The sequence below is a fragment of the Hypanus sabinus genome, chromosome X1 (assembly GCF_030144855.1).
Source record: "Hypanus sabinus isolate sHypSab1 chromosome X1, sHypSab1.hap1, whole genome shotgun sequence".
NCBI classification, from domain to species: Eukaryota; Metazoa; Chordata; class Chondrichthyes; order Myliobatiformes; family Dasyatidae; genus Hypanus; species Hypanus sabinus.
In genome coordinates this window covers 43,986,843-44,002,841 of record NC_082738.1, presented here as the reverse complement: position 1 = coordinate 44,002,841, position 15,999 = coordinate 43,986,843, and the positions used below count along the sequence as shown (strand labels likewise).

At 38.5% G+C, this 15,999-nt stretch overlaps 1 protein-coding gene across 1 annotated transcript; it reads right to left on the bottom strand.

The window, feature by feature from the left end:
• Window positions 1–6,719: 6,719 nt before the first annotated feature.
• Window positions 6,720–11,281, bottom strand: LOC132384490 (glucose-6-phosphatase catalytic subunit 1-like). Its single transcript, XM_059955641.1, has 5 exons — window positions 11,037–11,281; window positions 9,489–9,598; window positions 8,579–8,684; window positions 7,629–7,744; window positions 6,720–7,246 (listed from the first exon to the last, which is right to left on the bottom strand). The coding sequence occupies exons 1-5, from the start codon at window positions 11,264–11,266 to the stop codon at window positions 6,735–6,737; spliced, it is 1,074 nt and encodes a 357-aa protein (XP_059811624.1). The 5' UTR covers window positions 11,267–11,281; the 3' UTR covers window positions 6,720–6,734.
• Window positions 11,282–15,999: the final 4,718 nt, after the last annotated feature.

Sequence of the window (15,999 nt, the reverse complement as noted above, 5' to 3'; positions counted from 1 at the left end):
TGGGTGCTGCATTATTATGTGCAGTCCAATGCAGCAAGCACACTTTCTGTGGATGACTGAGAATGGCCAATTAAATTTCCAGATCTGTGCTGTTTAACGAAGGAAGCTATCATTTATTGCATCCCACTCTTCCCATGCATGTGCCACTGAAATTAAATCATATCCATACTACTGGATTTCCCAGCTTTGGTCCTTTAATCTGATCAGTGAGCCCGCCTGAAGCTGAAGAAAGCGGAATCTCTTGGTGTTGGAGGACTGTGTTTGTGAGTGAGTGGCGGGAGTTGGGGGAGGAAGGGGCTTGTTTTGCTGTTGCTGTTTTGTCACCTGTTGTGTTCTGTGTTGTTCTGCCAAGCATGGTGGGCATTCCATGTTGATACGAGAATGTGGGGTGACACTTGTAGGGTGCTCCCAGCACACCTTTGCACGTGTTGGTTGTTAATGTAAACGACACATTTCACTGCATGCTCCATGATAAATTAACCTGAATCTTGAACGTGTTCACAAAACCCTTCTTTATATTTTTCAACAGTGTAGCTTTTTTTAGTGTGTGACCTGTGGGAGCTCAAAAGAGCAACTTATTGAACATTGAACTCTGCAGATAAACATGTTACAAGTCAGAGCATTAACTTCACATTACTTCACATTAATTTGTTGAATGCCTTCAACACAGATAATAATTTATGTCACAGCAATTTCATTAATTAAATTGAGATTTCTATGTGGTAATCAAATTAGACTTTTGTGACGGGTAGGGAATCTCACACAATCTCAGTCCAATAATAGCTCATGTACACGTGGAAGCAATACTTAAGAAATGAAAGGCAGCTTTAGGTTGTTCTAGATCCAATAAATTTATCTAATACAAAGTGCATCTGAACCCTGATAAAATGACTATTGCAAGTTACGTTTTGACTATTAGACAATAAGATAAAGGTGCAGAATTAGGCTACTCGGACTATTGAATATGCTCCACCTTTCGATCACGACTGATTTATTTTCCCTCTTCGGTCCGTTCTCCTGCCTTCTCCCTGTAACCTTTGACACCCTTACAAACCAAGAATCTATCAACATCCACTTCGGGCAGCACAGTAGCATAGTGGTTAGCACAACACTTTACAGTAGAGGCGACCCAGGTTCAATTCCTGCTGCTGCCTGTAATAATAATAATAATAAATACTTTATTGATTCCATGGGAAATTCTATCATTACAGCAGCAACATTTAAAAACACACTTAGCAATGTGCAGACTTAACTGATAATAAAGTGCAGAATAATACTTGGTGGCATTAGTCTCGCAAGATCATGGATCTGCGCCTAGAATGGTTTCCAGGGCGCAGGCCTGGGCAAGGTTGTATGGAAGACCAGCTGTTGCCCATGCTGCAAGTTTCCCCTCTCCACAAAACCGATGTTGTCCAAGGGAAGGTGTGGTGAACTACATATACCTGTCTGGACACGCCCCCTCTGCTGACTGCTCCTGTGGCTCCTCCCACAGACCCCTGTATAAAGGCGATTGAGGCCTGAGCCCGGCCTCTCAGTCTCCAGGATGTAGTATGATGGTCACTCACTGCTTGTTCCTTCTTCCAGTCAATAAAAGCCAATATCTCGCCCTTACGTCTCAGAGTGAGTTATTGATGGTGCATCAGAAGGGCGAGGGCTGATACAGCTTGGCACCAGTGTCGTCGCAGGAGTTGCCAGAACGAGGTTGAAGGCAACGTCGAACTGCCTTAGGGACTCCAGCTCCGGATTTGTCCTCAGGGTTTACTCCCAAAGCCTTTCCCATGAGTGGGTATGGCTGCAAGGCAGCCAAGGTTTGAAATCAGAGTTTTCCCTCTCTTAGATGGACTGCCTTTCCAGGCTGACGAGCTCCATCTACCCAACCATGAACGTAAGGAGTTTGTACGTTTTCACTGTGATTGCATGGGTTTCCTCCGGGTGCTCCAGTTTCCACCCACAAACCAAAGGTGTACTGGTTGGTAGGTTAATTGCTCATTGTAAATTGTCCCATGATTAGGCTAGGATTAAATTGGGGGTTTGCTGGGTGGGTGGCACAGCTTGAAAGGCTGGAAGGGCTTATTCCAAGCTGTATCTCATAAATAAATATACCCAATGATTTGGCCTCCATAGTTGTCTGTGGCAATGAATTCCATAAATTCACCACCCTCTAAAGAAATTCCTCCTCATCTCTGTTCTAAAGAGGCATCCTTGTGTTCTGACACTGTGTCATCTAGTCCTAGACTACCCACTGTTGGAAACATCCACACTGTCTAAGCCTTTCAATTTTCAATACATTTGAGTGAGTACAGGCCCAGAGCCATCAAACACTCCTCATATATTATCCCCAGGCTCATTCTCTTTGATCAGGGTTATTAATGGGTTCAGATTGTTAGTGGAATTATGGTGCTCATTATTTTCATAAAGTGAACATTGGGTCTATTTTCAAGGCTTAAGGTGGCAGATATAACAACCAGGGATGAACTAATGTCGAGATAGAGAATTAATTAAAAAGCAAATACTGGACATCTGGAATAAAAACAGATGTTGCTTTGAATACTCAGCAGATCAAGCAGTATTTGTGGAAAGATGAACAATTGATGATTATTGAATGATGATCTTACATCAGAACGTTGTCCAAAATCTTGGGGTCTTTGTGCTACTGAGGTCCAAAATGTCATCTTATCTGAAACCCAATCTTTAATGCCATAAACTTATTTGGCATAATAATCTGATGTCAGTAGACCAACTGAACAGGTAGCATAATGGTTCAATTACTAGTTTATGCAACTTTGATAGGCCTTAGTCATGCAGACTTGAGCTCAATTTCTACCATCGTAACTAAAGCATTAAAATTCAGTTATTTAAAACATTTCTAGAATGGAAACTCCTTGTGATAATGGTGATTGTGAAGCATCCATAATTACCTTACTGCTTCAAAGAAGTAAATTATTTTGTCCTAGTCTAAACAGGGCAAGGAATTTGGTCCAAGTGCCGTTGGTAATGGGTAATAAGTGCTGACCTGCCACTTGCATCTGTGAATGAACTAAATGAAATGATCTGTTGTTAAATGGTTCTCCACTCATCAATGTTATCATTTTTCATATGATCTGAGTGAGCTTGAACGTATTAATCACGTTGAAGTTGGAATGTGCTCAGACACATCTAGTTTTATCTTTGGCCTAAATGAGACCATGCCTTAGTTCATATTTAGTGTATAGATTTTGTCTATAGAAAATAGATGTTTTCAGGAAATTTGAAGGTGTTAATTGAACAGATTTGAGATCAAAATGTGACTCTTTACAGGGAGAATTTCAAGAGTCCCTTGGGTATTTGGGGATTAAAAGATTAGCTTTATCTGTCACGTGTACACTGAAACATATAATGAAATCCATTGTTTGCATCAACAACCAACATACCCCAATGAAGTGTCGCCATGCTTCTGATGCCAACATAGCATGCCCACAACTTACTAACCCTATCCTGGATATCTTTGGAATGTGGGAGAAAACCAGAGCACCCAGAGGAAATCTATGCGGTTAGATAGAGAATGTACTCCATTAAACTTACAGAGGGCATCAGGAATGGAACCCAGGTCTTCCAATCACTAGTGCTGTAAAGCATTACATTCATCGCTACACTACTGTGACGCTCAACAAACTCAACTTAGTCTCAACAAACTGATATTTCCTGCTTTTGATGTGTAACATTATGGAGCGATTCCTTTCAGATGTGCTACAATATCTTGAAACATAACAATTTGTAGAGTTAATGTCATTCCCTTTGTAAGGGTCAGCACAGTGGTGGAACTGTTTCACAATTTAAGCCCTCTGGGTTCACTCCTGATCTCCGGTGCTGTCAGTGTGGAATTTACGTGTTCTCCCTGGATGGTCTGATCGCCAACTGCTCGATTAATTGGCCATTGTAGATGGGCCCTAGTGTCTAGATGAGTGGCAAAATCTGGGCTAATTAATGGTCGTGTGGGAGAATGTGAGATTAGAGTTGGATTATGTAAAAATGGGTGTTTGATGGCTGCTGTGGGCTTGGAGAACTGAAGAGCATATGTATCCCTATGATCCCGTGACTTCTGACATTTAGGAATACTTAAATATTCATTAAAAGCAAAAGTTATAAAGTCAGATTTGGTCTGTTGAGGAGAAGAGTGGCTGGAAGACTCGGATCCATAGTATCTTTTTGTGACATGATACAAATTATGATTATCTTATTGTTTTTAGTTTGCTGTATTTTGAGTGTGTGGCATCCAGTGCTGTCAATGTGATGTTTTCACACTCTCTCTCTGACTACGTAGGTTTCCTCCACGTGCTCCGTTGTCCTCCCACACCCCAAAATAGTATGGGTTGCTAGGTTAATCAGTCACTGTTAATTACACCCTCTGCCCACTGTGTGTAGGTGGGTGGTGGAATCTGAACGGAGTTCTCGGGAACATGGGGAGAATAAAGTGTGTGGGATAATGTAAGACCTCATGGTTATAATGAACTCAATGGCTGAGGCATCTTTTTCTGTGCAGTATGACATTATGTCTGTATAAATCTAGAGCTAGAGATAATAGGCATAATAACATAGATGACTTCCAATCTGAATACAAATGTCATTTTGTGATTTTATTAGAATTAAATTATTTCACATATAATTTGAGACATCTTTTGCAAAGAAAGTGCCCTGCACCTTTTATACAAGTATAACAAATAGAAGGCAAAGATTGACATAGAACTTGCTTGTTGCAGGTGAAGTTCTGGCTAAAACTTCACTGCCACATAGCCCTCCATTTTTCTTTCATCCTGTGCCTATCTAAGACTCTCTTAAATGTCTCTATCTCTATTGATATAGACCATTACATAGACCATTACAGCATTACATATTGATGCACCATCAATAACTCTGAGACGTGGGTTAAGGTAGGCTTTTATTGGCTGGAAGAAAGAACAAGCAGCAATTGACCACCACACTGCATCCTGGAGACTGAGGCCGGGGCGATGTCTCCAATCGCCTTTATACCGGGGTCCGTGGGAGGAGCCACGTTCAGTGGGAGGAGCCACAGGAGCAGTCAGCCGGGGTGGGGGGGGGGGGGGTGCGGTTTCCAGACAGGTATATGTAGTTCACCACACATAGAACTTGGTTGTTGCAAGAACTCTGTACAATTGCAAATAGCATGGATCAACATCCAATCTAGAATAGCGCCCAGACAACCAATCATAGAGTAACCTTGAAAGAGCTGCAATTAGCAGCTTATGTGGTCATCGTTGTCTAGGTTCAGTGCCTTTGCTTTGGATGAATGGAATTAAAATACAGGAGAATGCAAAGTGAACATCAAAAGTATTAACATACAACATAAGGAACCTTTATAACAGATAGAAAGCCTGTACTCAATTCACATTTTGCTGACAACCTAAAGAAAGCTCGTATCCAATTCATTGGTTGACAGCTGTATGCACCAAGTATTCAGTTTTTAAAATTGGTTCACAGTACCATTTTATAGTCTTTAACTTAACTCCAGACCAGCACACTGTTGCACTTTTTCTTATTACTGTGTGTACAAGTCAGGAAGTAATGTCATTTCCAAGATACAGGGCAAACTGAGAGACCTGCTGATCACATGAAGTTATATCATTAGACAATCAGTAAAAACACCTTAGCTCAGCTTTACAAGTTACTAGTTTAAGAGGGAAGAACATACCTGACTTATGATACAATGCAGAACGGACAAAATTATCTACTGTAGTAAATTAAGCCAGTGAATTATCATGTGAAGAAACTTTAACTATGAAAAATTAAATTTTTAGAAGTTCAAAAGATTCTCTGCTTACTTTTATATTTTTGTATCCTAAAATAAAGAAAACAACACAATGCAGAACAGTATTTTGAAACCAGTAAAAAAAAACAAATCCTAAAAAATCTGAAATAGAAGTAGAAAAATCTGGAAGATAAAGCTTGAACATTCATCAGCATCTGGAAAGTGAGCTGGTATGAAACACTGATGTGAAATCCTCTCTGTTCTCTCTCTGTTTCATGTTGCCTACTTTCCTGAACATTCAACTCACAGACATCTGTGGATACCCCTGCCCCCCCCCACCCTATCCCTATCTATAATTTTAGTCTGGTTCTCTTTCTCTCTCTTTTCTCCCCTCACTACAATCTCCCCCCAGCCTTACTTTTCTTTCTCTTTTATTTCCCATAATTCTCCACCTTCCCTCTAACCTATTTCCCTCCAGCCTATCACTTCCCAGCTCTCTACTTCATCCCCCCCCCCACTTCTTATACCCCCTCGACCATCCCATGTTACTTCACTCCTGATGAAGGGTTTCGGCCCGAAACGTCGTCACTACCTCCTCCCATAGATGCTGTCTGGCCTGCTGAGTTCTGCCAGCATTTTGTGTTTTTTATTTATTTCCAGCATCTGCAGATTCACTCGTGTTGCCTTTATCTTTACATTTCCATTTACCTACATTTTTGCTGTTTTAACAGTTTCTTGTTCTCTTTCTGTCCGTCCTAACTAATAATGTCCCTCACTCTTTCCCTATTTGTCTGCCCTTCCTTTTTCTCCATTTGACACTATTTCCCTCTACTATCTGTCTTTCTACTTTCTCAAAGTAACACACCTTCACTTATTCTCTCTTTTGCTTTTCTCTATCCAGATGCTGAAGAGCATTGAGCATAGTTCGAATATTATAAACATCTAACAGTGCAATAAAATCCATAACATTTTTCCAAGCTTTGCAAAACGCTTATAGTTCCTTCTTCTCCTGTCTGTGTACAACCTGTGACACACAAAATGGGACAAAAGCTGCAGCTGCCAGAGGCACGGTGGCACTTTTGCAGAAGGACAGGAAATAAAACAGAAATTCCCTCTGCGTTGGAGGCTTCACCGAGTCAAACAGGTGCAGGACGATCAACGAGGCCACAATGCAACTTATCCTGAAGCAGAACTGCTGGCCTCTCTTCCCCTTGCAGCTCTCAGTGTAAATGGGTGAGTTCAGAGCCAATCCCAGTCCAAACAAGGCTCCCATGTTCCTGACCAGCCCAGCGAAGGGGGTGGTGTCAATGTGGACCCACTCGGCTTGGGCACACCATCTCTGGGCTTTCTCCACTGACCACAGCAGGTCGACTCCCAGCGCTTTCAACAGCAGGTAGAAACCCAGAGCAAAGGAGAACAGCAAGAGAGTGATCTGCAGATACTTCTTAAGGCTTGCATTGTAGATTGCATTAATCCGGCCAAACGCCTCAGCCACAACCATTCCTGTGTGCAGAAATTCACAATTATTATTTCATCAAAAATATATTACTGATGACAATTGATATGTATTTATTGTACAAATAAGTATCAATCATAAAGCCAAATCTAGTGATATGAAATGTAAATCATAGTTATTTTAGTTTATTCACCCATTTTTAACTATATGGATCGCTTTCCAAACCAAATGGCTTTACTGTGCCAAGCATCCCTTAATACAAATGACAAAAATAACAAATGACAAAAAGGCCTTGGATTTAAGCAGACTAAAACAACTGTATACACTTTCATCTATTTGATGCTGAAGTTCAAGATATTGCAAGTTAAATTAAGGCATCGTTAATGGCATTGCTCGGTTATATTTTCAAATGAAAGAAAGCAGTCCAACCTGAAATAACTCCTGTGAAAACCTGATGTGGGAAATGAGCAGCTAGAAAGACCCTGGATGCGCAAACACAGATCTGGATCATGCAAAATACAGCCCACAGCAGAACATGGAGACACCTGGAAGAATGGAATAATATTCTTGTTGAATTAATCAAATTAGGAACCCATTACAATGAAACATTGAAAGGGAAGAGAAGAAATAGTATATCATCCACAGCCTTCTAATAGCCATTCATCTGCAATTATTTTTATGGATCACCCCAGTAAATTAAATTAATTTGATGTTATTGGAGGAACTGTCTGTGAGACAAAACACACAACCCAAGTTGTAATGTTTCTTTTTTCAATTTTATAAGGGCCATAGGAAATTTCTTAATAAAAGCTGATTGGTGTTTACTGATATGAAATGGTAAGATCCAGCATTTTTCATCAATCTAAATGTATTTTCGAAATTTAGCACAGTTACTTCACTGATGTTATCCCAGCATAAAGCCATAATGTTGTCTTTTATAACCATATAATAATTACAGCACGGAAACAGGCCATCTCAGCCCTTGCTCAATCACAGAAAAAGATCACATGCCCATGACTACATCCCCAAGTCCAGGAAAGCCAGGATAGCCATAAAACAAACTGTGATGTGCACCTGGTGTAAGATCTGTTGTAAGTAGCATGCAAGAAACTTGGAGACAAAATGGAACAATGAATAGATGACGTCTATATATAAATACTTCAGATGAGAGTCAATGTGATAAATGTGCAAATGTTGATTTTAATCATCTTAAATCTTTGTGCATACACAGCTGTAAGATTAACATATAGTGTGTATGTGCAAGCTCCCATAGAGAACTACATTTTCTATGTCAGGATCCATATAAAATGCTGCACAGCCAGTGTAACCACTTCAATATAGATATTCTTTTATGTAGATTTAATATCATGAAGTTTTACCATTTTTGGAAGCCTGTGAGCTTCTTCTGTAATCCAAAGGTCAGGAATGCAGTGATCATCACATACCAGACGCCGGCTGAACCCATTGCATGACCAGATGGACTTCCTGTCAAAAACATTATTCAGAAACTCGGTTTTCTGTTGTCTTACATTCAATGTTTCTGAACACTTTTAGCCTATATAAATAACAGTTCACTACCATTTTCCCTTTAGGCTTTGCATTTATTATTTTGAAAACTAATGAAATATATATGAATGGAAAATGAACCCCTGTGACTCAGCACTTTGCAGTAGAAAATAAAAAGTGCAAGTGTTGATAACTTCAATTCTTTTTAAATGTAATTTTGCATAAATTCATCTATGAATTTTTAAGCTGATGTTAATAACGTTTGAAATAATAATTTTAGATGCTGCCAGCTAGATTTTCTTTGGCCCTCATTGTTAAGTGCTTTGCTACTTAATCTAGAATGAAATTATACTGGATGGGAGGGAAGATCATATTCATCTTCAGTGAAGGTAGTTAACATTTAATACATTATGGGCAGTCTCTTTTAGCTCAAAGTAAAAAAAATACTGAAAATAAAATGTTATTTAACTTGCTGATATTGGTATTTGAAAAACGATTCACATCAATTACTGAAGAAGTGGCATTGAACACTGAAAATAAATTAAATAACAAAAACAAAAGAACATGTTTTCAGCAGTTTAATATATGAATTTCTAGAATCTGGATCAGCGTAATACTTGAATTGTTTCTATCTTGATAAGTTTAATGCAAGAGTTACATATACTAGAACAGCTTAAATTGCCCATTCCTGGACCAGTTTAAAACTTAATTACATCTTCTTGGGCCAGTTTAATACAGAATTTGCCTATATTGAGACTAGTTTAATACATGAATCGTCCTTACCTGGACCGGTCTCACAGGTTAAAGGAAATTGTTGCAGCGTTGGAAGAGAGGAGTTAGTATAAAATGTAGTCTCGTGCACCCACCAGTAAGGCCTATGTCCAAATAAAAACCTGTAAAAGAAAGAAGAGGGACACGGTTAACATTTGGGGAATAGCCCATAATTTAGTACTATGGGCATTATTCCAATAAAGAATATTGTGGAAAATATCCTGAAATGTGAGACTTCAGACAATATCCTAATATTTAAATTTGACTTTGTTGGCAATATACCAATATTGTGGCCAAGATCCAATGATTTCTGGGAATAATACTTAATATTGATAATATTAAATATTCCAAAAATCTGGATAAATTTCTTTAATTAATACTGTTTATTTAACTTTCCTACTAAGAGACTGTACAATTAAATGTGGAGAACATAAATCTGAATTGGTCAATCACTCTGGAAGGGATGATGCCAGAAATTCATTAAAAAGTTTCAAGTTGGATTCCAACCAGTGAGCTGAAGGCCAACGGAGATTTCCCCTTGCCAAGAGTTTTGCTGAAATATTTGCCACTTCACAGCGTGACAATTAGTCGGGGATTGGCGATGGAAAATATTTGCACTTCTATACCAGCATGTCTGAAGATAGGCCTGATATCATTTAGGAATTACATTGGTCTTGTCTGATTTGAATGGTCGTTTAACATTTTCCCTTAACTAATAACTTGTCTTCTAAACATGTGTAAAAATGCTTGTCTAATATAAGACATAAAATATTAATCACTGAATTATTCTCATTTTAGTATTGATAATTCAGTTCTAAATCTTCATAGATTAAAGAAGCAAATATGAATCAAAAATTGTACTGAGCCCCCTTGTGTCTTTACATTTTTCTGCATTCACAGGAAGTGGAGAGGTATGACAATGCCATCATTTAATATGCATTCCTAAAAGCTCTGAAACTGAACTAAGAGCCAAGCACATGGTAGCAGCTAGAATTAGGCTGGATGAAGACGACAGGTTTCCGTCCCCGAAGGACATCAGTGAACTAGTCCGATGTTTTCACATTCACTTTTGCTAAAACCTGGGCTAATTTCCAGATTTACATAAATACTTGAGTTTGAATTTCTCAGCTATCCTGATGAGATTCAACTTCACACATCTTGATCACTGACCAACAACTCTGGCCGCTGGTGGTAGTAGTATAACCACGATATATCCTACCCCTTCTGCAGACTGATGACGTTCACTCCAGCAGTCGCAGAAGTCGTTCGAATCTCAAGAAGATCTCAGGTAGCGATCAGAGGGCCAACCATTGGTAAGTGTCTTGGGGTGCAATCCCAAGAACAGGATGTGGAGGAGACCCTAGTAGTCATCTGGTTGTTGAAATTGTCTGCCCACCACCACAGAAAGCCAAAAACAAAATACTGCAGATCTATAATATTATTTTTCTGAATTTAAGTCAAAGAATTTTGTATATCTGTAGTGAATTATAACAAATTCAGTTAATGAGGCTTGAATTAACCTTTTAAAAAGCTCCAAGTGACTTCTCAGAGAATGCTTACCATTTAAAGATGAGGTTGAGCCAGTCTCCGATGACGGCCACCCAGATGAGTTTGACGCCCACTGCCTCGTACAGGTGGAACCAGATGGGGAAGAAAACGTAGAAAGTGTTTCTCAGGTCGGCAGCCACAGAGACTAAAGTGAACCAGCTCTGGGAGTCCCTGTAGTTCACCTGGAGATACTGCACCATTTCCACGCCGGAGCTGTGGAGCAGATCCATGCCAGCCTCCATTTTTATTGCCTCAGAAGCTGCTGCAGCTTTTCTAAGGTGTCAGTTCGGTGTCTGATTTTCCTCCCAGGAGCATGGGATTTATAAAGAGGACAAAAATGTTTGTTATCTTGTTATCAATTCTGTTTGCAGCCAATGATCACAAGACTTTGAACAAACCCAGGCAAAACAATGTCAATGGCCTTTTTTGGCAACAGCACCTACGTCACTGCTGTGAGTCAAGCTGAAATTCTAACGTAGGAGTAGGTTCACAAGGCCAGCTCTTGTGAAAATCATGGAAGGTGATCAAATCTAGAATATACAGCAGACATTATTCATAGCCTGCCTATACCTGTAATAGGAAATTCACTGACCAAGTTGTGTAGCCAGGTGTCTTACATTAGAGGGTCATTCACATGAGTCTCTGGAAATTAGAAGAATGTACTAAGAAATGACTTGTGAATTTCATGTGGATAACAACCATTAAAATAAAGAAAATTCATGGTTTCTTATGGCTAAAATGCTTTGGTATGAGTTACAATCAAAATGAAATGAAAGAGTTAATATATGAGGAGCGTTTGATGGCTCTGGGCCTGTACTTGCTGGAGTTTAGAAGAATGATGGGGAGAATCTCATTGAAACATATTGAAAGGCCTTGGTGGAGTGGACATGGAGAGGATGCTTCCTATGGTGAAGCTGTCTACTACCAGAGAGCACAGCCCTGGAATAGAAGTACATCTCTTTCTAGAAGAACAGAGATGAGGAGGTATTTCTTTGGCCAAAGGGTGGTGAATGTGTGGAACTCATTGCTGCAGGCGGCTGTGGAGGCCAGGTCATTGGGTGCAATTAAGGTGGAGATTGATAAGTTCTTGATCAGTTAGCGTGGCAAAGGTTATGGGGAGAAGGCAGGAGAATGGGGTTGAGAGTGATAAAAATCAGCCATGATGGAATGGTGGATCAGACTAGATGGGCTGAATGGCCAATCCTGTTTCTATGGTCTTATGGTATTGTGGTCTAACTGATCAATATCTGCAAGTGGGAGTGTCATGGTTGATTAATTGATTCAGCCTGCTATTGCACCACAGAAATTATTTCTTTCTACCATGACTCTATTTTCTCCACTTACCCAATTGTAACTCATTAACATCTTTAGCACTCCAATAGCTCCACCACTTTGACAATTTCCAGTTTCCTGATTCCAACTGGGCCCTCTGACTGAGTGGCTGAATGAATTATACCATCAGTGCACAGATATTATAGTCAATAGACAATAAACTTTCTGAAGTAATCATCCCTTATTTATCCCATTAAAGTCTTTTAAATTTAAAACCTTTTGTTAATGGTTCTATCACCGGTATCTATAACTTGTTGATTGATTCTAGACAAGACTTTTTAGATAAAATAAAAAAAGCTTGGGAGGATGACCTAAATTGTCAGATTTCCGATGATAGATGGAATAAAATTCTTAAATGGGTTAATAAATCATCTTTCTGTGCTCGTCATTCTCTTCTACAATTTAAAGTTGTTCATAGAGCTTACATTTCTAAACAGAAACTCTCCAGTTTTTACCCGAATGTTTCTCCACTTTGTAGTAAATGCAACTCTGCTGATGCCTCTTTAATTCATATGTTTTGGTTTTGCCCTACAATTGAAAAGTTTTGGCAGGAAGTATTTCATACCTTCTCTCAACTTTTTAGAGTCCATTTTGACCCAAATCCCCTTACTGCCTTGTTTGGTATTATTGCAAATGAAGATATAACTTTAAATACTCCTAACCTCCAGGTTTTAGTTTTTACCTCTCTTTTAGCACGAAGAGCAATCTTGCTTAAATGGAAGGAGTCTACCCCTCCTACACATCTTCAATGGCTACGTGATATTATGTTGTATTTAAATTTAGAAAAGATCCGCTGCTCAGTCTTAAATTCGAAACAATCTTTTTATGATATTTGGGGACCTTTCCTAAATTACTTTTCCAATCTATAAAGTTTAACAGTGCACAGGCTTTTATGTATATTTTTATCTTCTCTTCTTAAGTGAATATGTTTTTTTTCTAATTATCTATTGTCATCCATCAGCTTTTTTCTTTGGTAGTTGGTAGGGGTTGACTTTTTTTATATATAAAAAAATTTCTTTTATGATGTATGACCTATCTTTAAATTTTTGATTACAGAGTGGTATACCTTTATGTGTTACGCTATAACATTTTGATCAATTTTATTACAATATATGAATGTACACAAATTATGTTGAGATGTACCTATGTAAATCTCTGTAAATCTTTTCTTTTCTTCTGAATAAAAATATTGTAAAAAGAAAGAAAGTCTTAAAATTTGCTTGTTGCTTGAAAGTCAAAACAACTTGTACACACCTTATGAAGTTACAAAAACGCATTGAAGAATTAACTAATTCTTTAGTTCTTTGTCTCTTTCTATGTGAAAGGGTGTTGCTCTGTCAGTGCACAAGGAAGATTTTAATGCACATTGTCTTGGGATGGAGAAAGTGATACTTTTATACATGTCTAAAGAAGATTTTCCCTGTATTGTCAAAGTTCATGGGCACATTGCAGTAACTTTATATCTTAGGTTTCAATATTTTTCCATGCATATTGTGCACACATTCAATGAACGTCCTCCAAATTCATGTATGAAAACCAATGCAATAAATTTCAATGGGTTAAAAAAAGCAAGTTAAAACAGGTTATTTTGTAAGAAATAATCTATTATTGACTAAATTCATTAGTGGCTGGCTTTTTTATGCACCACCCATAAATACTGGCTACAAAAAATGGCTGACTTCACCAGTTTGACTTTAGGAACAGCGTCAGTGATCTCAGACTCAGGAATTCTTGTTTTAAAGGGGTTCTTGAAATCATCCAATGACTGGCACTTACTGTGTTTTTTTAATTTTTGTTATCGTTACTACTGTCAGCCAATGATTACTACTGACAGCAAGCCCAATCGAAAAAAAAGAGTCAACATCCTTTCTATCAACAAGAACTGCGTCATTGCTGTAACTGGGAGAGAACCCCTAACGTACATCCTGATTTACAAGGACAGTCCTTATGAAAGCCACCTGAGCTGTTACAGAAAGAAAACTTGAGTTTGAACAGTGCCGTTTTTAAAATTGAATTTTAATTCAGCAATCAATACATAAAATTGCGTTAAAATGCAACTAATTGTTGTAGTACTGAAATAACACATTGTAATAATCTCCATTCATTTAGTTCTCATTCGAGAAAGGAAATTCTATGCTTGGTCCACCAATGGCAAACAGCAAGCTGTCTGTTTGGCATTAACACTGATGCCTCTGTGATATCAGTGCTGCACCCACTACATACACATCATGGGAAGGCACAGAGGCACAGATTTTGGCCAAAACGAGGTTATGCAAACGAGAAACTTTGCTTTATATCACTTATTTGTTTGGCTCTTAAATTGTTTTAGAGAAAAGATACAGAGTGATGGAACACAGGGGCACTGCCATGGAGTCTCAGTAAAGCACAATCCTATCACCTGTAATCTTGATTTCAACAGAAACCTTTCAATAACTTTGGATTGACTTATGTTCCATGCCAGGTAAGAATTATTAAGTTTTAAATACTTTTTTCATAGACTCTGGACTCAATAAGACGATTTTTATGTGTATCACGTGCCTCTTACGGAAGACTTTGGGCTGGCGTGAATCAGGGTTTGGGCCTAAGTATTAAACTAATGTCAGGATTTTTAATTGCGCACTCATTATTAAAAATAAATACCTTTATTTCAACAAACACATTGGTAACTTGATTACGCAACCAAACTGGCCATTCAGGAACTAAAAGGCTCATACATCAGGAAGGATTTACTGTTCCCTTCCATTTTGGAAGCGGCATGCGAAAGCTCCACTTTGATTGATGATTGAGGTTTTCTTTAAGCATGTCATTTTAAAGAGATTCAAAAGGGATTTCTTGAGTGAAGTTATCCATGCTGGACCAACAGCTCTGAACTCTGAACTGATTTCACAACCTATGGACCCACTTTCAAGGACTCTACAACATAGATTCTCAGTATTTATTTGTTTGTTTGTTTGTTTATTTATATTCGTAGTTTGTCTTCTTTTGCACGTTGGTTGTTTGTCAGTATTTATGGATAGTTCTTCATTAATTCTATTGTATTTCTTTATTTTCCTGTAAATGCCTGCAAGAACATGAATCTCAAGGTGGTATATGGTAACACACTCATACTTTGATAACAAATTTATTTTGAATTTTGAACTATTTCAAAACTTTGCCATAGGATCTTCCAAGGAATATCATTGAATAACATCTGCATCATAACATGAAGATGCACTTTAGCAAAATACGTTTTAAAATAAGTACACTTGTTACTGTGCAAAAGTCTTAGGTACATATATACTGTATATAACTAGGGTGCCTAAGACTTTTACCAAGTACTGTAGTAATTTTACATATTGTACTGTACTACTGCTGCAAAATAAAACATATTTCATGACATATGAGAGTGATGATAAACCTGATTCTGATGTGAACTGAGAGTGGAAAAGGGATAAGGGGGAATCATGGTTAGGAAAGGGGGAAGAGAGAAGAGAGACAGTGGAAAGCACCAAAGAGACATTCGGGAATGATGAACAAACCAATTGTTTGGAATCAAACAGCCTTGCCTGGTGTCTCCGAGCTGAGTGTATCTACACTCATGCCTCTTCCCATCTGCCACCCCTCCCACAGCATTCCACCCTCGCCATTCCCAACATCCTTTGCT

What these genes read in the sequence shown, in the direction of transcription:
- LOC132384490 (XM_059955641.1), bottom strand. Translation starts at nt 11,266, where the DNA reads ATGGAGGCTGGCATGGATCTGCTCCACAGCTCCGGCGTGGAAATGGTG. An exon ending in CTCACAGGCTTCCAAAAATG is followed by an intron (nt 7,745 to 8,578) that starts GTAAAACTTCAT and finishes CCATTCTTCCAG; the next exon opens with GTGTCTCCATGTTCTGCTGT. An exon ending in TTTCACAGGAGTTATTTCAG is followed by an intron (nt 7,247 to 7,628) that starts GTTGGACTGCTT and finishes TTCTGCACACAG; the next exon opens with GAATGGTTGTGGCTGAGGCG.